This window comes from Lepidothrix coronata, unplaced genomic scaffold (genome assembly GCF_001604755.1).
Source record: "Lepidothrix coronata isolate B3197 unplaced genomic scaffold, Lepidothrix_coronata-1.0 Scaffold30, whole genome shotgun sequence".
Taxonomy (NCBI): Eukaryota; Metazoa; Chordata; class Aves; order Passeriformes; family Pipridae; genus Lepidothrix; species Lepidothrix coronata.
Window position 1 is genome coordinate 4,572,835 of NW_016690210.1, and position 16,987 is coordinate 4,589,821.

Genomic DNA, 16,987 nt, shown 5'->3' on the forward strand with positions numbered 1-16,987 from the left:
TGAATTGGAGATCTTAATTTTTTTCTCAGGAGCTTTGTTTCTGGTGAGCACTGTCGGTGGCTTTTTGGATGATAATGATGTTGGTACAGCCTGCTGTCTCAGCACTGTCGTGGAAGTAGTGTCACTTTTTCAACTGTAGGATAAAGATAGATCAACACTACAGTGAAATGGTACATTTTGCTTTTGTTGGTGTAGTTCTCCCATCTGCCTTGCTCCTTGCCTGCAGCTGGAAATTTGAGGTTGATCTTTTTCACTGAAAATGATAGCAATGAGAGGATATTAAAGTGCCCAAAATGTGCAGCTTAACCATTACAGTAAGGCAGAAGTGAAATACAATGTGCAGCAATAATACCACCTGGTAATACTGTTTTGAATAGGGTGTAAGGAATTGAAAATTACATTTATAAACTGGACATTTGAAAGTGGATTCTAGAAGACCTGACATAGGGAGGCCTAAATTTAATGAAGATCTCAAGAGCATTGTCTTTGAAGGTGTTCACTCTCATACAATTGAAACTGTTTTAAAAGAAGAGGTGGGTGGTTACAGATGATGACTTTACAGGTAGTCAGATTGAAATTCTCGTACCTCCTGTGCACTGACTTCCTAGTTTTGTAATTTAAGCACTAACATATTCTCAGGAAGTAGTATACAAAGTTGACATTCTTCCTTTTAAATAATATGGTATTTAAAAGGGAGGCTTTAAGTAAATGCAGGAAGTTGTTCTGTATTAAATGCAATAGTTTGGGTATGTGTGTTAAATACTAAATTGTGTTCTAATAGATTTTGTATGTATGTTGCTTCCTCCTACACCAGCCAGTATCTATCCAGATTGTTGTAAAATATTATTTCATTTTCGTATGTTACACCTCACTCTTATTTGTGGAAAATCGAGGATATGGATGACTGTGCCTGAAATGCAGTTTAGAAACCAAAACAATATCCTTCATTACAATATTTATTAGAAACATCACAGGGAAGTTCCTTTTCTTTCCTGCATTTGAGAAATGCTCACTGAATTCTGTGATTAAGGCTCAAAGTAGTGGTTTCTGTTCTCTGTGAAGGATAAAATCCCACAAAGTCTGTCATAGTCAGGATATTTCTGCTGGAGAATTGAAACAGTGTAAGGCTTAAGGGGGAAGGTAAAAAGAAAAAGTAATACCAGGTAAGAAATTATAGGCATAAATTTTTATCTCCAGTATGATTTCACTTTGTGTTCCTTGCAAGTTCTGTAAGTCCTGAAAGGATTTTGCTGTGCCTGGGACAATAGAAAGGAAAACAATGCAGAAAGAGGAGTCTATGGCAGAGAGGGAAAAAAAAAGTCTGAAATTAAGACATGATTAAAAAAAAAAAACAACCATCCAAACAAACCACACGAACTTTTAGCTTCTGTTTGCAAATTTATGAAAATAAGTTCTAAAATACAAATTGTATTTCTCAAACAATATAATAATTTGTCTGGATTTTTTTCTTTTCAGCCGCACTGTGTACTCCTTGCCTCAAAAGAGAATTCAGCCCCAGTAAAGCTTGGTGGCTTCGGGGTAGCAATTCAATTAGGAGAGTCTGGGCTAGTTGCTGGAGGTAAGAAATTTTCCTTCGAAGTTATTTAGTATTGATGCATGTTGTACTGCAGAGTTCTGTTCCTGTGGCACAGCCTGGCCTGCAAAACAAGAGCTCAAAAATAATCTTTCACTTAGAACTTTGTTAGCATTATAAATGCACGCAGTTTAGCTAAACTGCTAGTAGAATGTATGATTGTTGTGCATTTAGGTACTGAGTCTTAAATCCCTCTGAGTGTTACTCAACATGAGCTTACGCTGGTTTGATCATAATAAAACTGAAAAAAACCAAAGAATTTTCCACTTTAATACAATCTTTGGCTTAATTCTTCCGTGCCTGATAAAGGAAAGCAAATAAAAATGCTGTCAGGGTTGAAATGTCTGTCAAAGCAGTTGAGTAAGGACTTAGTGCAGCATCATCAGCGCTCCCCTATGTTTCATAGGCAATTCCTGGCAGAATGCTGAGCTGTTTAATAGCAAAACCTTACTAGTTTTCACATGTGACTCTTTTCTGTGTTTTAATATTTCATTGTAATTATTGCATAAGACATCAATATCTTGATACGTATGTATATTTTTTGACTAAGTGTGTTTTGTTTTCTGTGGATTTTATTTCCTCTAGCTGCCTTCCATATTGTTCCAGACAATAGGGTTATGCTTTAATCAGCCTGCACAGATGAAGACCCAATCAATTTTCTGATGCTTTCGTTGCCAGAGTAGGAGACCACAACAAAAAAATTTTATTAGTTTTAATATTTTTTCCTCAAAATGAGTAACTTCCTATCAGTACTATGCTTCTTCAAAAACTCAGATTTCCTAATCCAATTACTTAAAGTTCTGTGTCAATTTGGCTTTTATATGCTTTTTAAATAAAAAAGTAAGTCCAATATAAACATACCAACAGCCTCGATTCCCTTCCAGATGTCTCTGATACCCTGGAAATATCCAAGTGTCTAATTACTTAGAGACATCCTTTCAAATAAAATACCCATTCAGTTAAGCTACTGTTGTTTCTTTAATAAAAAGGTCACTCCTTTCTTTTCTTCTCTTGTGTTACTCAAATTATCTGTACCTCAGCCACTGCTTTTTTAAGTGATAGTTTCTACACTTTTGTTTAAGATTCTCTCATTTTTCTTCTTTATGTTCTCACTGAGCAACTTTATCCATTTCTTCTGTTTCAACTACTCTTCTGGAGGTAATGAGATACAGTGTACTTTCTTTCAGACTACTAATTGTCTTGCAAGAAACATCAAGTTCAACTTTGTAAAAAGATTACAGCATTTTTCCCCAAATTGGTCGTGGCCTTCCTTTTCTGTTACTGTTCACTGTTCTGCAGGTCCCACTCACTGTTCCTGTGCCCAACCTCCATGCAGTTACCACTGTCGGTGGTTCTGTGTGCAGCACTTACAGAAGCTTCTCAGGCCTCTTCACTATATTTCTCTGTGTCTTTTGCCTCTTCCATCTCAACTTATGCCATATTGGTCTGCCTTTATACACTTTTTCCCCCCTCTCCCAACTGTCATTTCTAGTTTGCAGTCTTTCATTAGCACTTGTTACTTTCAGCTTCAAATTTCACTCGTTTTCAGGGACATACAGAGTAATTCCACTTCATTTATATACCATGGAAGGTCTCAGTTCTTTTGCTTATTTCAAGTTTTCTCTATGACAGACTCCTTCTCTCTTTCTTCTCATCTTCCATTCCAGTCTTTATAGCACATCTGTTACCTGGCAATTCTTTTCCCTGCCAGAATCCTACCTGAAGGCACATTACTAGACAGTCCCCTACGTAACACTGGCAAGATTTTATTTCTTCAGCTTTACAATATCACCCATATTTGTTATAGGAAAGTTAACAATAGTGACTGACTGAACTGGGCTATACATTTCTTACAAAACAACGTTGGTCTACACGTTTGTCTAAGAATGTCATCGATATGCCCTATGGATCAGTTTTGTCATACTAGTAACTAACACTTCTTTTTTCTCAATTGTCTCATAAGTGAAATAGGAACTCTCCATACAGAGAAGTTTGGGTAGTATCATAACCAACCTACCCACTTTCACATTGCTTTTCTAATTTTTAGTGTAAAACACTGATTCAGCTTAACATACTCAGTTATTCCCTTTTGGCATGGCAGTTCCTGTATTTGGCGGTTCACACATCAGAAAAGAAACTCTCTATTAAATAAAAGTGGTTATGGCACTAAGGTTCTTTTACTGACCTAAACCCCCCTGTGCTTCATTTGTGCTGTTTTGCTTACCTTTGTGCATTGACACACCCGTGCCTGGAAAGGCCAGATTCTGTGTAGGCCCAGGAGAACAAATTGAAGGGAATTTTCTCCCTCAGCGTCTTCAAAGCCATCCTTCAAGCACATGGCTTTTGCTTTGTTTGGGACTGCAAAACTTTTTTAACTTAACAAAAGACATCTTTTTTCCAGTGTGCTTGGATTGATGGGTGTGAGGGGAAGAGTTTCTGTAGTAAAGTTAAACTAAGCCCTGGGCATTAAAGGTAGATGAATCCCAATCTTTTGATGAAAGTCCAAAGATAGACTTGTGTTGTTGAGAAGGATTGTAACTGTAATGTTCTTTCAAGCAGGTAGATAGTTATTTAACAGAAGTGTAAGGGAGCTCATGACAACAAGCTATGACATCACACTAAGATGTCATTAATGGAAATGTCTGTGGAATAGATTTTAGGATCATGACTGTATTTTATCATCTAACAACCCCAGTTGAGTTCATTTTTATCAAAGTTTAATTATTATTAAGTAAGTACCAAAAAAAAGGGCCTAACCATAACTCCTTTTTCAGAAGACCAGAAGGGAAAATGTGAGGAAATACTCTTTGTTCCACTCTATTTGCCCATAAGCTGCAATGCAGTGAATAAGAAGCCTGTGTTACAGGAAATTGTTTCCATGAGCTACCAGTCTCTGAAGGTCTGTTCTTGCACTTCTTATGATCAGAATTGGAAAACTGTACTAGGTGCTTTACTTGAAACATCAAAGCAGATACTTTGAGGTGGAATTCTGGCAGTATACGTGGTAGTTACAGATCATCATGATTTATAAGTGAACTCTTTTATGGAACAGCACGTAGACAGGAAACAGTCTGTGTTTGCATGGTTATGATGCAGCTACAGTAGTGGAACCTCAAGGAATTCAGTGATTTAATAGAGCAATCTCACATTATGATCTCTGTCTTCTTCCCTGGACAATTTTTCTTGCAGAATATGGTATGAACTGCCACAATATTTTCTTAAATAAATGTGGCATCAGATTTATCTCATATCGAATATCTTAGATGCTAAGTCTTGGGATTTTTAGCTCATATATGGCATAAAAGTCTGAAGGAACAAAACCCATTGAGTTCACAAGTGCTATTTCCTCCACTTAATCTACTTAAGTTCTCTTGGTTTCAACTAGTACAGAAAAAAAGATAACTATAGACCTAAGTGATACGAGGTTCTACACAAGCTGTCAAGTCTTACCTGTGGATAGTAAACTGCCTTTCACTTTGTACCTTTAGCAGCAAAATGTCACAGGTACCATGATACTAATCAAGCCCAATATAAATTTTTATGTGTTATTAGTTTGCTCCCCTAGGCTGCTTCAAAATCCAATAGTATCCTACCATAAATTATCCTCTTACTGGAAAACATCTTATATGTTCTTAATGGAAGTACAGTACATAAATACCAAGTGCTCTTGGTTCTTTGTCATTTGGCCTTTTAGACTTACTACAAAAATAGCAAAGGAAGGCATTGCCATAAATTTCCCTCTAAGTAGATTATGGAATGGGGGGAAGGGGAGCAGAATCCTTTAAGTTCATTGTTTTTGTTTTGTCCTCGTCAATGTAAAAATAATCATAGAATCACAGAATGGTTGGGTTGGGAGGGACCTTTAAAGGTCATCCAGTCCAACCCTCTGGAATAAGCAGGGACATCTTCAACTAGATCAGGTTCCTCAGAGCCATGTCCAACCAGACCTTGAATGCTTCCAGGGTTGGTGCATGCACCACCTCTCTGGGCAGCCTTTTCAGTGTTTCACCAAACTGGTTCTTCTTGGTGTTTAAAAAACTTTTTTTTTTTAAATTTTGGAGTTTTTTTGCACTGCATAGATTTTTTTTCCTTTTCATCATCAGTGTCTGAATAGTATTGCAAAGCTTTCTTTGCTTCCAAGAGACTTCATTTTATTTAAAAGTTACAACTGTGTTTTACAGTCTCTCAGAAATTCCAGTTCACTGGAGTGCTAAGAGGAGGCTGATGTGTTAAAAAGTCATTTAGGTTTACTTCCTCCATCATAGTTGTATGACTGAAAAGGCCATTGAATCAATTATTATAATTTGTCTCATTAATATGTGAGCTTTGCTTTGTTCGTTTTCTGGACACTAATTTGAAGTTGTCCAGTTGTCTGCTGATGCATCTTTTACAATACATTTTCTTCAGACAATCTTCTGTGCTGAAGCTGAATTGCCCTTTTTTTTTCCTTTTTTTTTATCTTTTTTTTTTTTTTAATCTGTTCATCTTCTCTGTACACCTGCTTTTTAAACATCTCTATTGTCTGGAGTAATGTGGAAAGGAATTAAGAGTAGTAAAGTACTGACCTCTCTGATCCTGTTATGTGTGATTCTTCGATTCCTTCCACATTATTCTCCACATCTCACTCTTTTAGAAACTCCTTAATTTATGAGCATAATTCTTATTACACTATTGTGAGAGGTCAGATGGTGATGTTTATTAGTACCTCACATTTTTTTCCTAAAAATTATTTGTTCCAGTTGTTTCCTTATACATCGTTCAGATACTACTGCTGTTGAAAGACTCTCCTTCTGATATCTTGGTCATCAGTCCCCTGCCTTAGGGATGACAAAATCTGATTGGGTCTCTGTATATACTCTTCTTCTTGTGGAAAGCATAGCCCTATTGTCTGGAATAATATGGAAAGAGTCATAGAAACTAAATTATCAAAGGTAAGTCAAAATTTATCTTTAGTGCTTGTAAATGATATCAGATTGACAGCACCTGAAGACTGAAGCTCTCTGTTTATCCACAGGAAAGATTAGCACAATTAGCAATTTTATAAATTTACAGGCAACCAACATGCCTCAAAAATGGCTGATAAGGAAGTTTACGTCTAGAAATAAGGTATCTAATGTCTGTACCTATCCAGGCACTGAGGGCTTCCTAAATCAATAAACACTTTGATGTAGGCTTTTATTTACAGTGAAATGGATGGAGGGAAGTATCACATTAACTACATACCACTGCTGAGTCTTTATACAGTGATGAGTTTCAGTTAATGCCACTTTAGAACAAACAAGAAGAACGTAAAAGCACAGACTAATTCCAGTCAATTTAGTTGACAGCTAAAAATCCTGTATGTATGCATGCATGCAATATATATTTAATTAAAATGTTATTTTTTCGTGGGCAGTCATTCAAATATATCTGTGATTCTTATATCCTGAAGAATGAAAGACCTGTGGAAAGCAGAAGTAATCTGTTAAAGAGAGGAAAGTGCCTTTTCTTACTGTTCTTACTCTGCCTCCAAAAGATGCAGAGCTTCTCGCAAAACACCAAAGAAAATTCAAAAGCTTCTAAAATATTTTAAAATAATCAAACTGTTGAGAACAACTTTAAAATTTTACACTGGATGTGTTTAGAAGGCAAATTTTCTACTAGATGATTTTCAGCAGAAGTGATACATGGTCTAAAAAGCAGTCAGTATCCGTGACTTTAGACAACTTTGCTGTCTGTAGGTTGTATTTGTCCTGTTACTGATATTCAGCTTACAGTTCTTCTAGTTGCAACATTGGAAAACTCCCAATCTATGTAAGTTCATGTGTGCACTTTATTCACTGTGCTGAGCTAAGTGCAGTTCAGAGGCACAGCTCAGCAGTCCTTGCTCAGGTCAGGTTTTTTAGAATAACCTCGAAATCATCATTTGCTCCTTTGATGACCCCAGTGAAGCGGTCACAAGGATGACAGCTGGCCAGAAATGACTTTAGGCTTTCTGATACATACATACACATACACATATATATGCATTTTTTTATCCTGTTTGACTGGACGGTTCTTTTTCAACCGCTTAAGTTTCTGCTTGTTCTGGGTTTGCTTTTTCATGGACATAAAGTTGTGATTTCCACCCCCTCACGTAAAGTATCAGGATCTTGGAATCAGTACTGAAGAGGTTACAAAACCAAATAATTCTGGAACTATTTTCACTAAATATAATCTAACCAAGGTAAATGGCAAGATTCTATTAAGTTAGCCTAGTCTTCTTTCTCATTTTGTTTGTATTTATGGAGTTCTCATTTTAAATGTAAAAGCCAGTATTAAGGTTTAGTAGGACTGATTTTTCAGCTTGCTGTTAAGATCCATTTTTCATCTAGTTTACAGCATCAGTCTGTTGGGGATTTAAACAGCCCTGTGGTGTGTTTCCTTTTACTGAACTGCTCTGTTCCCTCTGCTCAACATCAAGCAGTTCATTAAAGTGGATTTTTGATGGTATACTGGTTTTGAACCTGGCCAAGAAAGATCCAGTTCTACCTGGGATGGAAGAAACACCTTCTGACTTCCAAGTGAGAAAATGTGTGATGATCAGAGAGGGACAGTGTTTTTTAACTGTAGCTTGTCAGTTTGTAAGAGCACTTGAGTACTCAAGTGAAGATGCATCCTCACATTCTGGTGTGAGATCAGCAGATAAAGCAAAATAGGAACCTTGAACTATCAAATAGATTTGGGCGGTGGGAAACAAAGACAAAAATTAAAACTTCACCTCCTCCCCTCCTCTTCCCCTCAACTTTACTCCCTCGCTCCTGACTCCCTTACCACCCAATCCCAAGTGGTGCAGGGGGATGAGGAATGTCAGTTCCTATATTCCTCACTTGCTAGGCAGTGTTTTTTCCTTTTCTTACACACACTTTCCCTGAGGCACCACTGTACTGAGTGTTGGGCTCAGATGTGCCCTGCAGTGGTTCCACTGGAACTCTCTGTGTCCAGAGCAGGTTATTCCCAGCTTCTCACAGGCACCACCCCTGCAGGCCCCGCAGTGCCAGCACCTTGACACATAAACTCCTGCCCCCAGTCATGCTGTTGGATTGCTTATGTAGCCTGTGTTGCTGCTAAATGTGCTATTTTACACCATAAGAGAAAATGTAGGATGGGTAGTTGTTTGTAAGGACACAAGATGTTCTGCAGGTCAGCCTTCACTGTACTGAAATGCCCAGCAGACTTAAATGCATTGACAAAAAAACCTCAAAGCCAAACCCCAAACCTTTAAGCATAGTTCTCACAGCACATAGTCATTTTAGTACCACATTCATGTCTGCAATTGTTATTTGAAACATAAAGAAGTTTCGAAGCTGAGTCCCACGTAATTATTGGAAATGTACATTAAATCAACATACCTATCATTTGATACAGAGGATTCATAGTTTCATTAGCTACTTTATCCAGACAAATGTATATCTCCCTAAAGTTTAACGTCTCTTTTAAATAGCTTGCTTTGTCCTTGTGATATCTTGTCTTCTACTGATATCTCCAGTTTGTAATCACTTTCCTCTATACTTGCCACGTTTTATAATAGCAATTATAAAACCTGGTGGGAAGGCAGAATTTTCAGACTATATACAATTTTCTATTCATATTGATTAAAAATATTTAAACAAGCTTTAGTACCGCAAATGTTTTTTTCAGCATATAAAAAAGGTTGCACCTGCTCCAAAATGGCAAATGGGTCCCTCTGCACCCAAGTTGTCAGGAAGTCACCATTGAGATAAACAAGACTTGGGTAAGCCAGGCTGCTCTGTGGTCTTTGATGATCCTCTGCACTAAAGGTTTCCAGTCAGTGGTGAGCACACCACTAATGTCACGTGAGCAGTCTAAGGGACAGACAAATGCTGGTTGAACAGGCAGGTGTTGCTGCTCATGCACAGGCATAGCCTGATGCAGAGCTGGAAACGTTCATGCTTTTGCTGTGATGGCATCCTAGGAGGAAAAACAGTGAGGAAACCCTACTAAGTTTATAGGCACATTAACAAAAAGCAAAACCCCTGAGTTTCAAAAACAACTTGTGCATATTGGATTTATATATAACTTCATTTTCCTTCCCTTCCCCATCACCAGGCATGTAAATAAGAGAGAGTCATCTAAGGAGATAATTCTTGACCTCATATTTATGATCTTGAAGCTTTGGCTTCGAGGTTTATCAGGCTGGAAGATACGTCATGAGCCTATAAACTGTGTATAGACAGCAAGGAGAATTAGAAATCTTCCCCACATCTGTCTCTGTCTTTCTCTGTCCAGAGTTAGGGTCCTTCTTCCTCCCCCAGTGATATGAGGGATGCAGTTTTTTTTATTCTTTAGCCTAGAAAAGAACTGTCCCTTTGCTGTCAGGTCAGCCTGGACGTTCTAAGCTGCTGACCTAGCTTAGTGATGAGGTAACATTCCTTTGTCACAGACAGGTCCCTAACATTTGTTTGACACTCTGAAGGAAAAGGTATAACACAAAGGTGAAGAATTTTGACAATGGCATTGTTTGTCCTTAAGAATAGTATGATGTAAAAGGTGCCATCTTTCTGCCCATTTTGTAATCCTTTAGATGGAAAAAGGAGTGAGTATGGCTAGTTAACAGAGCATGGTTAGACTCTATTCCTGCTGTAGGTGGGATAAACAAATGATGGTCTTTACTAAGCTACTGCCAGATAGTCTCACAGGTGTTTGTTACCAGTGCTGTGACTTAGCTAACTCCCATGCCAGTGGTGTGCAGGATAGGTTAATCAAACAAGAATCTCTTTACAATACAAAACTGAATTAAATACACGCCCTGCAAACACCTCAGATTCTCTAGGCTGCATTTGAAACTCTCCTGGCCTGCAGAGAGGTGCTGCAAGCCTTGAGTGGAGCCTCTGAAGTCCATTGTATTTATCAGTAAGCACAAATAATTTATGAAGGGGTCCAAGTGGTGACAGTTTGCTACACTTGTGGGGTTTTTATTCCTGTTGGTACTTGATGGAACCAGGGTAGTCCAAAGACTACAGTGTTTGTAAGTGTCAGTGATGACCTGAGCATTCAAAGCTTAATTTTTGCAATGGAAACAAAATTCTTTACAGTGGGAAACATTTATATGGAGAGGTAAAATGTTCACTGCATTTGTTTGGCTTAATGTGCTACAGAGAAATTATTTTAAGTCATTCTAAACATTTTATCCACTAAAAAGATCAGTACTAAGTAAGTTTTGTTTCTGTGGGAGTACATTCATTACCTATCCAAAATGAGTACTGTGCCAGAACCATTACTGAGTGACACACATTGAAAGCACCTTGTGAAACAAATCAGCATTATCTTCTTACGTGCAGTAAGACATTGCCTGCTTCAAATAAATGAACAATACATATGCTGCTGGTTTGCATTTTTGTTGGCCAAGGTTTGGGCAGAGCATCAGACCTAGCTGTGCTCTTGCCACTTAGATGTTGCTTTTTCAAGTTATCAGTGTAGACTAGAACTCTTCGATATCTTTGTACTTGCTCTCTGGATAAATAATTCCTGTTTCAAAGGTTGTCCAAATTGGTGGGTTTACTTTTATATGCCAAATTTCACTGAAGAATCATAGTGCTCTTATATGAGTCTCATTTCACAGTCTGCTGGGTAGGATAGAATATTCCTCAATTCATAAAAGTATAAATGAAGCGAAAGGGAAAATACTGATTTGTCTCACTGGATATATTTAATAAATACTAAACTTAAGGGAAAAAGCATTGTGTTAAAAGCTTAACCCATAAACAAAATTTATTAAAACTGTTTTAGTTTATTGGAGGGATATTCTTTCTTTCCATGTTTGACACACATCACTTTGACTAAATTTTCTTTTTATTTCCATTTAGGACGTGTAGGAACACCTCATTTTATGGCCCCAGAAGTGGTAAAAAGAGAACCGTATGGGAAGCCTGTAGATGTTTGGGGTTGTGGCGTGATCCTTTTTATCCTGCTAAGTGGTTGTTTGCCTTTTTATGGAACCAAGGAAAGATTATTTGAAGGCATTATTAAAGGCAAATACAAGGTAAATGACAGTATACCTGAATCCTTTTCCAGTGAGATGAGCTCTGCTGGTAAAATTTCTAGAAGTTGATTTTTGTATTTAGCCTGATTTAAATTTGAAGCTGTTATGCAGGAAGAGAGATAATTTTCTCTCTCTTGTTCCTGCTGTGTTTTGTATCAATGTTAGAAATTAGAATACAGAAATATTTACTCAGATGAAATAATAAATGGGTGTTACAACTCGCCCCTAAATGTACATTGAGCCCAGCAGGATTACCTGAGATTTATCTGTGAAGTGTAACATATTGCGTGTTACCATAGGTTTATAGATAATTTAAATTTTTTTTATTTAAATCCTCGACTAAGAGAGCGCCTAACAAATGCAGTTAGGTGTTTTTCTTTTCAGTACAGTGTGTAGTAAAGTGCAGCCGATGATTCAAAAGGAGCCACTTGCAACCACAGGCAGGTCAGTGTGCAGGCAGGAGGAGTGTGTTTCACAGCAGCAGCATCCCAGACCATTAAAGAGACAACTTTAAAGCTTCAGCTTCACTGGGTTTGCGGTTTTGTCTAAGACGAGCTTTGCTCTGCCTTGTGACCTCGGTCACACATGAGCTGAGCGTTGGCAAATTACGGACGGAAACTCCTAAAGCTGCCTGATGGTCTCTAAAATGGTTTAGGAAGTATTTTACTATATGAACTTAACAGTAGTCTGCCAAAATGTAAGTGACAGCACTGTTACTGCACTTGTTAAGGAGCACATTTTTCATTCTTTAAGTTTTGTGTTCCTAGAAGCAGCAGCATTTCTTCTTGGGATTGCACAGGCTGGTAGATGTTCCAGTTTCACTTTATGGCAGATTTCTTTATGGAGTCTCTTAGGCAGCTAACACCTTCTGGAAGTGTACAAGTTAACTTCCCTTTGTTTCAAAAAAAAAAAAGTTATGGCCAGCACATTGTGTCCTCTTAGTTCCTTTTCTGTTCCTGTTTCCACAATAATATGTCTATTCAGTGAAAATACTGTAAGGATTTTTAAACAATCTTGCTGCAAATTTGCAATTACCTTCATTTCATTAAAGCTGAAAAAGAAATGACAAATCACAACTATTAATGTGGATTTCATGTTCCTGAGTGCCCCAATTTAAGGTGATCGTTTTTTGTAAAGACTGATTTTAAATAAAATGGACCTCTTTAAATGAACAGATTATAACATTGAAAAGAGTCTAGTTGTAATTTTGGATTTTCATTTAGTACCTTGTAAAGTTAGCAGTGTATCATTGCATAAAACTTAAGTTCTTCATAAGTTAAAGAAATCCTAGAAATAGCATAAGGATATAATCCTTTATATTACATTAATAATTTTCTCTACTTTATTACGGTTTTGTTGGGCATCCATAATTTTGACTGGTTGGGCACAAGCAGAAAATATATTCTAAATGATCCTTCACATTGGTATCTCCTAAGGATAAAGTTCTGCACTAAAAAGTGTTGCAATTGCTTGTGTTGTTGATCACAGTATGCTCTCCTAGTGGCTGAGGATGCTCACCTGTTTTAAAGTTGAAAGGAATTTATTGAGAAGAGCCATTGTCCATAGTACCTTTGGGACAAGACCAGAATAGTTCACAACAGGCATTATCTTCCTTTTTACTCAGAATCACTGGCATGAAACTGTGGGTTGATACAGATGGATTGTCATGCCATTCCTTATATTGATTTCAGGAGTGGATTTAATTTCTACATTTATCTTAGGCATAGTTAACAGTCGGACAAAGCTTAATTTTTATTTTTTTTTTCCCCTAGGGAAGAGTCGCTTTTAGCTAAACAAAATATAGAACAGGTAGAAACTTATACTGTAATTATAATACTAAGAATATGTCAGGTTTTATGTTTTCAATTTTTATGCAATTTCAATAGCAACTAGTGTACAACTTATTAGAAGTTATTAAAAAACTTAGAAACTTCTTTTACATTTTTTTGCAATGAAATGTTTGCAGGCACCAACCACTGTCAAATTCCTGTAATCCTTTAAATAAAAAGTATGTTGTTTCCTATGTTCTTGTTACTAATTTCATGTCTTTTTTTCTTGCTTGTAACCAGATGAATCCTAGGCAATGGAGCCATATTTCTGAAAGTGCCAAAGACCTGGTACGCCGCATGCTTATGCTGGATCCAGCAGAAAGGATAACAGTATATGAAGCACTGAATCATCCCTGGTTAAAGGTAGTAAAAGCAGCTGTTTACACACCAGTTTCAGCTTCAAGGGAGAAAAAGATTTATTTTTTTCGCTTCTCTGAGCTTTTCAAAGAAGACATGAACTGTACAAAATGTGGGAGAATCTGCTTTAAATGCTTTGTAGGGTTAGAACCTGAGATTTAGATAATTGCCAGGCTTGAACTCTTAAAAGCAGGAGTGAACTCAGCTGGACATCTTCAGCAGCATCAGGGAGTAGGGCTGTGTAGCATAAAGCTTAAGGAAGGTATTAATGTGTCTTTCTGTGGCTCTCAGACTCCAGAGAAATAATTTCTGATCTCCTCTTTGCTCAGTCCTAAATCTTTCCTATTATGCTTATAGCCATGCAGTCTGTTGCAGGATGTTATGCTACTGAACTGTGCTGCTTCCTTACATTAGATTCCTGAAATATCCAACCAGAGTGAAGGAAATATGGAGTGGAATGTTACTCAAAGGCCACTGTGACTGCATAAAATGAAATGATATCTGGTAATCAAATTATTTTTCAGGGGTGTCAGAATTTACAACACAGTTTAAGCCAGCAGAGGAGTAGTTACTGAACGCTGCAGAAAAACAACAGGAGCAGGAGAATATACAGCTGTAGCTTCTCAGCAGTCCCATCAGTAGTCTGTGCTAAACACTGGGGATGGAGAATGATGGGTGTGCTACAGATTTATAAAGTGGCAAGTCCTGATTCAGAATGTTGCGTTTTCTTTGGCAGAAGGTGATGAATTAACTATTTTTCTTTGTTATCCTCTACTTCTTTCCTATAGCGTAGGTCAAGGGTAGAGAGAGTCATAATATCATTAACTTGAACAGGGCACTTGTTTTGAAAGGGTACTGTTCTGGTGTCTGCTTCTGGACTGTTTTATTTCCTCTACACGAGACAAATAGTGACACAAAAAAACCCAGAAGAAGAACCTGGGAAGGACAGGCTCATATGTTCTTCTCCCTCCAAGTAAATGGGCGTTCTTCCAGTTCTCTGCTCTCTTTCTGGCTCTGACTCTTGTATTCTAAGCTGCAGAATGGCCTGGCTTATAAAAGGAGCTCAGGAGTGTGCATCTCTCAGGAATAAGTGGTTAAGGCAACTCTTCTGAGTATTGGGAAACTGCAGGTTCAAACCATTCCACACAAAAGGAGCCAAAGTTCTGTCTATTGATCTGGAGCTTACATAGTGTATCAAATATCAAAGAGTGTGTAAAGAGACACAATGTTTGCAAATCCCAAATGATCGTACTCCAGTGATTAAAACTGATTAAACTCCAGTGATTAACCTGTGGTTAAAACAGGTGATCTGTTTCTACCTGCTTGTATTTTGACTTTTTCCTCACTTTGTGAGCTTACCCACATTTAGATGCCAAAGCAAGGGTTTTACTGAGGATTATTTTGGGAGAAAACCTTGTCATTTTTTGTTGTTTGAGCAGCTAAGCTGATCAGGCTCGTTTAAAAGACAATTCTGTAATGTCAATGTGCAAGCTCTGCCTATATAGTTTAGCACTTCTGATGTCTGTAATCTTTTTCTGGTCTTGTCGTTATTTGTTGAAATTCATGGAAGGAAAGAGAACATTTAGTTTGAGACAACTTTGTTTCCAAGCTCAGTCCTCCCATTTTTGGCTATGATAAACAGCCTTCCCTGCTGACTCAGAGCTTTCTCCTAAACTATTTACAGATCCAAATACAGCATGAGACAGAGGCATTTCCACTGTTGTAGAGTGACTGAATTACTTCTGATGGTGATTTCACTCTGATTCAGGAGAGGCATGTGATAGACATTTATATTAAATTAATGTGTGTGGAGCTTCTGTGATGATTTGGAGCAGGGTAAGACAGTAGCCAACTGCTGCAAGTTTTGTCCTTACTGTCACTGCAGTTATTCATTGCAGGTTTTTTTTATCAGCATCTGCAATGGAGAATTCTTCCTGTAAGCCATCACCTGGTATCACCAGCCATCCTACCCCATCTCCCAAGCTTGCCTGAAGTATCAAGCACCTCTGAAAAGAGAGCTTGAACATGTTGCTTCACTGGGATTTGTGAATCCCAAGAAGCAGAACTACTTTCTGCTTGCCAGCTTCAGAGTTCAGTGCTAGCCACAGACTAACAGCACAACAGTAAAACAAAAGACTAAGGTCTACAAAGTGGAAAACAAAACTACTGAAAGAAAATATCTCTGGCCCAAATTCAGAATTCTTTCAAAGTATTTTAATCCCTTTTAGTTTCTTGAAGTTTTCCTTAAGTTGCAACAAATCCTCATTCTCCTTAGGATACTTATTCACTGGTACATTTTTTTGTCTGGTTTCTTAGTGTCAAGAGAATATGAAGAGCTTGTATTTAATGTTCTTCTGGGGTGTTTTTTGTGGGTTTTTTTAAGGAGAGAGATCGCTATGCATACAAGATTCATCTTCCAGAAACAGTAGAACAATTGAGAAAATTCAATGCAAGACGAAAACTAAAGGTAAACTGAATGTAGTGTTAAAACAGTATAATTGTGTAACTTGAATTTTGTGTGATATTTCATCCGTTTTAAAAGTGGTAGGAGAAATCTGTGAAGTTGGTAATAAAATAAAAAGTTGTAACGGGCCTTTACAGATGCTTATTACAATGATGATTGTTAATGATGCTCATCTTTTCTTACTGAATAGTTTTCAAACTAAATTTCAATGCAAATTGTCTGGTATCAACAAAGGTGTGTATGAGGCCTTCATCTTTAATCAGTTCATTAATTCTGTGTAATATGAATTACTGGAGAGAATAGTACAGTGGCTTCTGTTATTATTGTGTTACATTTATAATAACAGGAACATGATTGTTAATGTCTTTTTCAAGAAGAGCGAATGTGTATTCTTCAGTTTATCCTCTTTATGTTTAACTACACACAGGATTATTTCCTAGCTGAATTGAAAAGACTGTTAACATTTTAGCCCAAAACAACATGGTTTCTCTTCAGTTCCTCTCTCTCAGAAAGTTTAGCAGAAACATTTTTAAGTTTACTGAAAGGTTGAGAAAATTTTAACAGAAACATAGAGCATTACAATTCATGAGTTGTTTTACAATTGGTAATGAAACACAGAGCCAGGTATACACAAGGAGTTGCTGCTTTGCAAAATTTTAATGTAGCTGGTGATTAGGATGCACCAGTTGCCATAGTTCATGATAAACAGCAATTTCTCTTAG

The 16,987-nt window shown here is 37.4% G+C and overlaps 1 protein-coding gene across 1 annotated transcript in view; it reads left to right on the plus strand.

The window, feature by feature from the left end:
* Window positions 1-16,987, plus strand: part of CASK (calcium/calmodulin dependent serine protein kinase) — a 202,930-nt gene that overhangs the window by 114,266 nt on the left and 71,677 nt on the right. Inside the window, exons 6-9 of the mRNA XM_017810874.1 lie at window positions 1,477-1,579; window positions 11,440-11,615; window positions 13,685-13,807; window positions 16,185-16,268. Coding sequence (XP_017666363.1) covers window positions 1,477-1,579; window positions 11,440-11,615; window positions 13,685-13,807; window positions 16,185-16,268 — 486 coding nt within the window. The remainder of the gene's footprint in view (window positions 1-1,476; window positions 1,580-11,439; window positions 11,616-13,684; window positions 13,808-16,184; window positions 16,269-16,987) is intronic.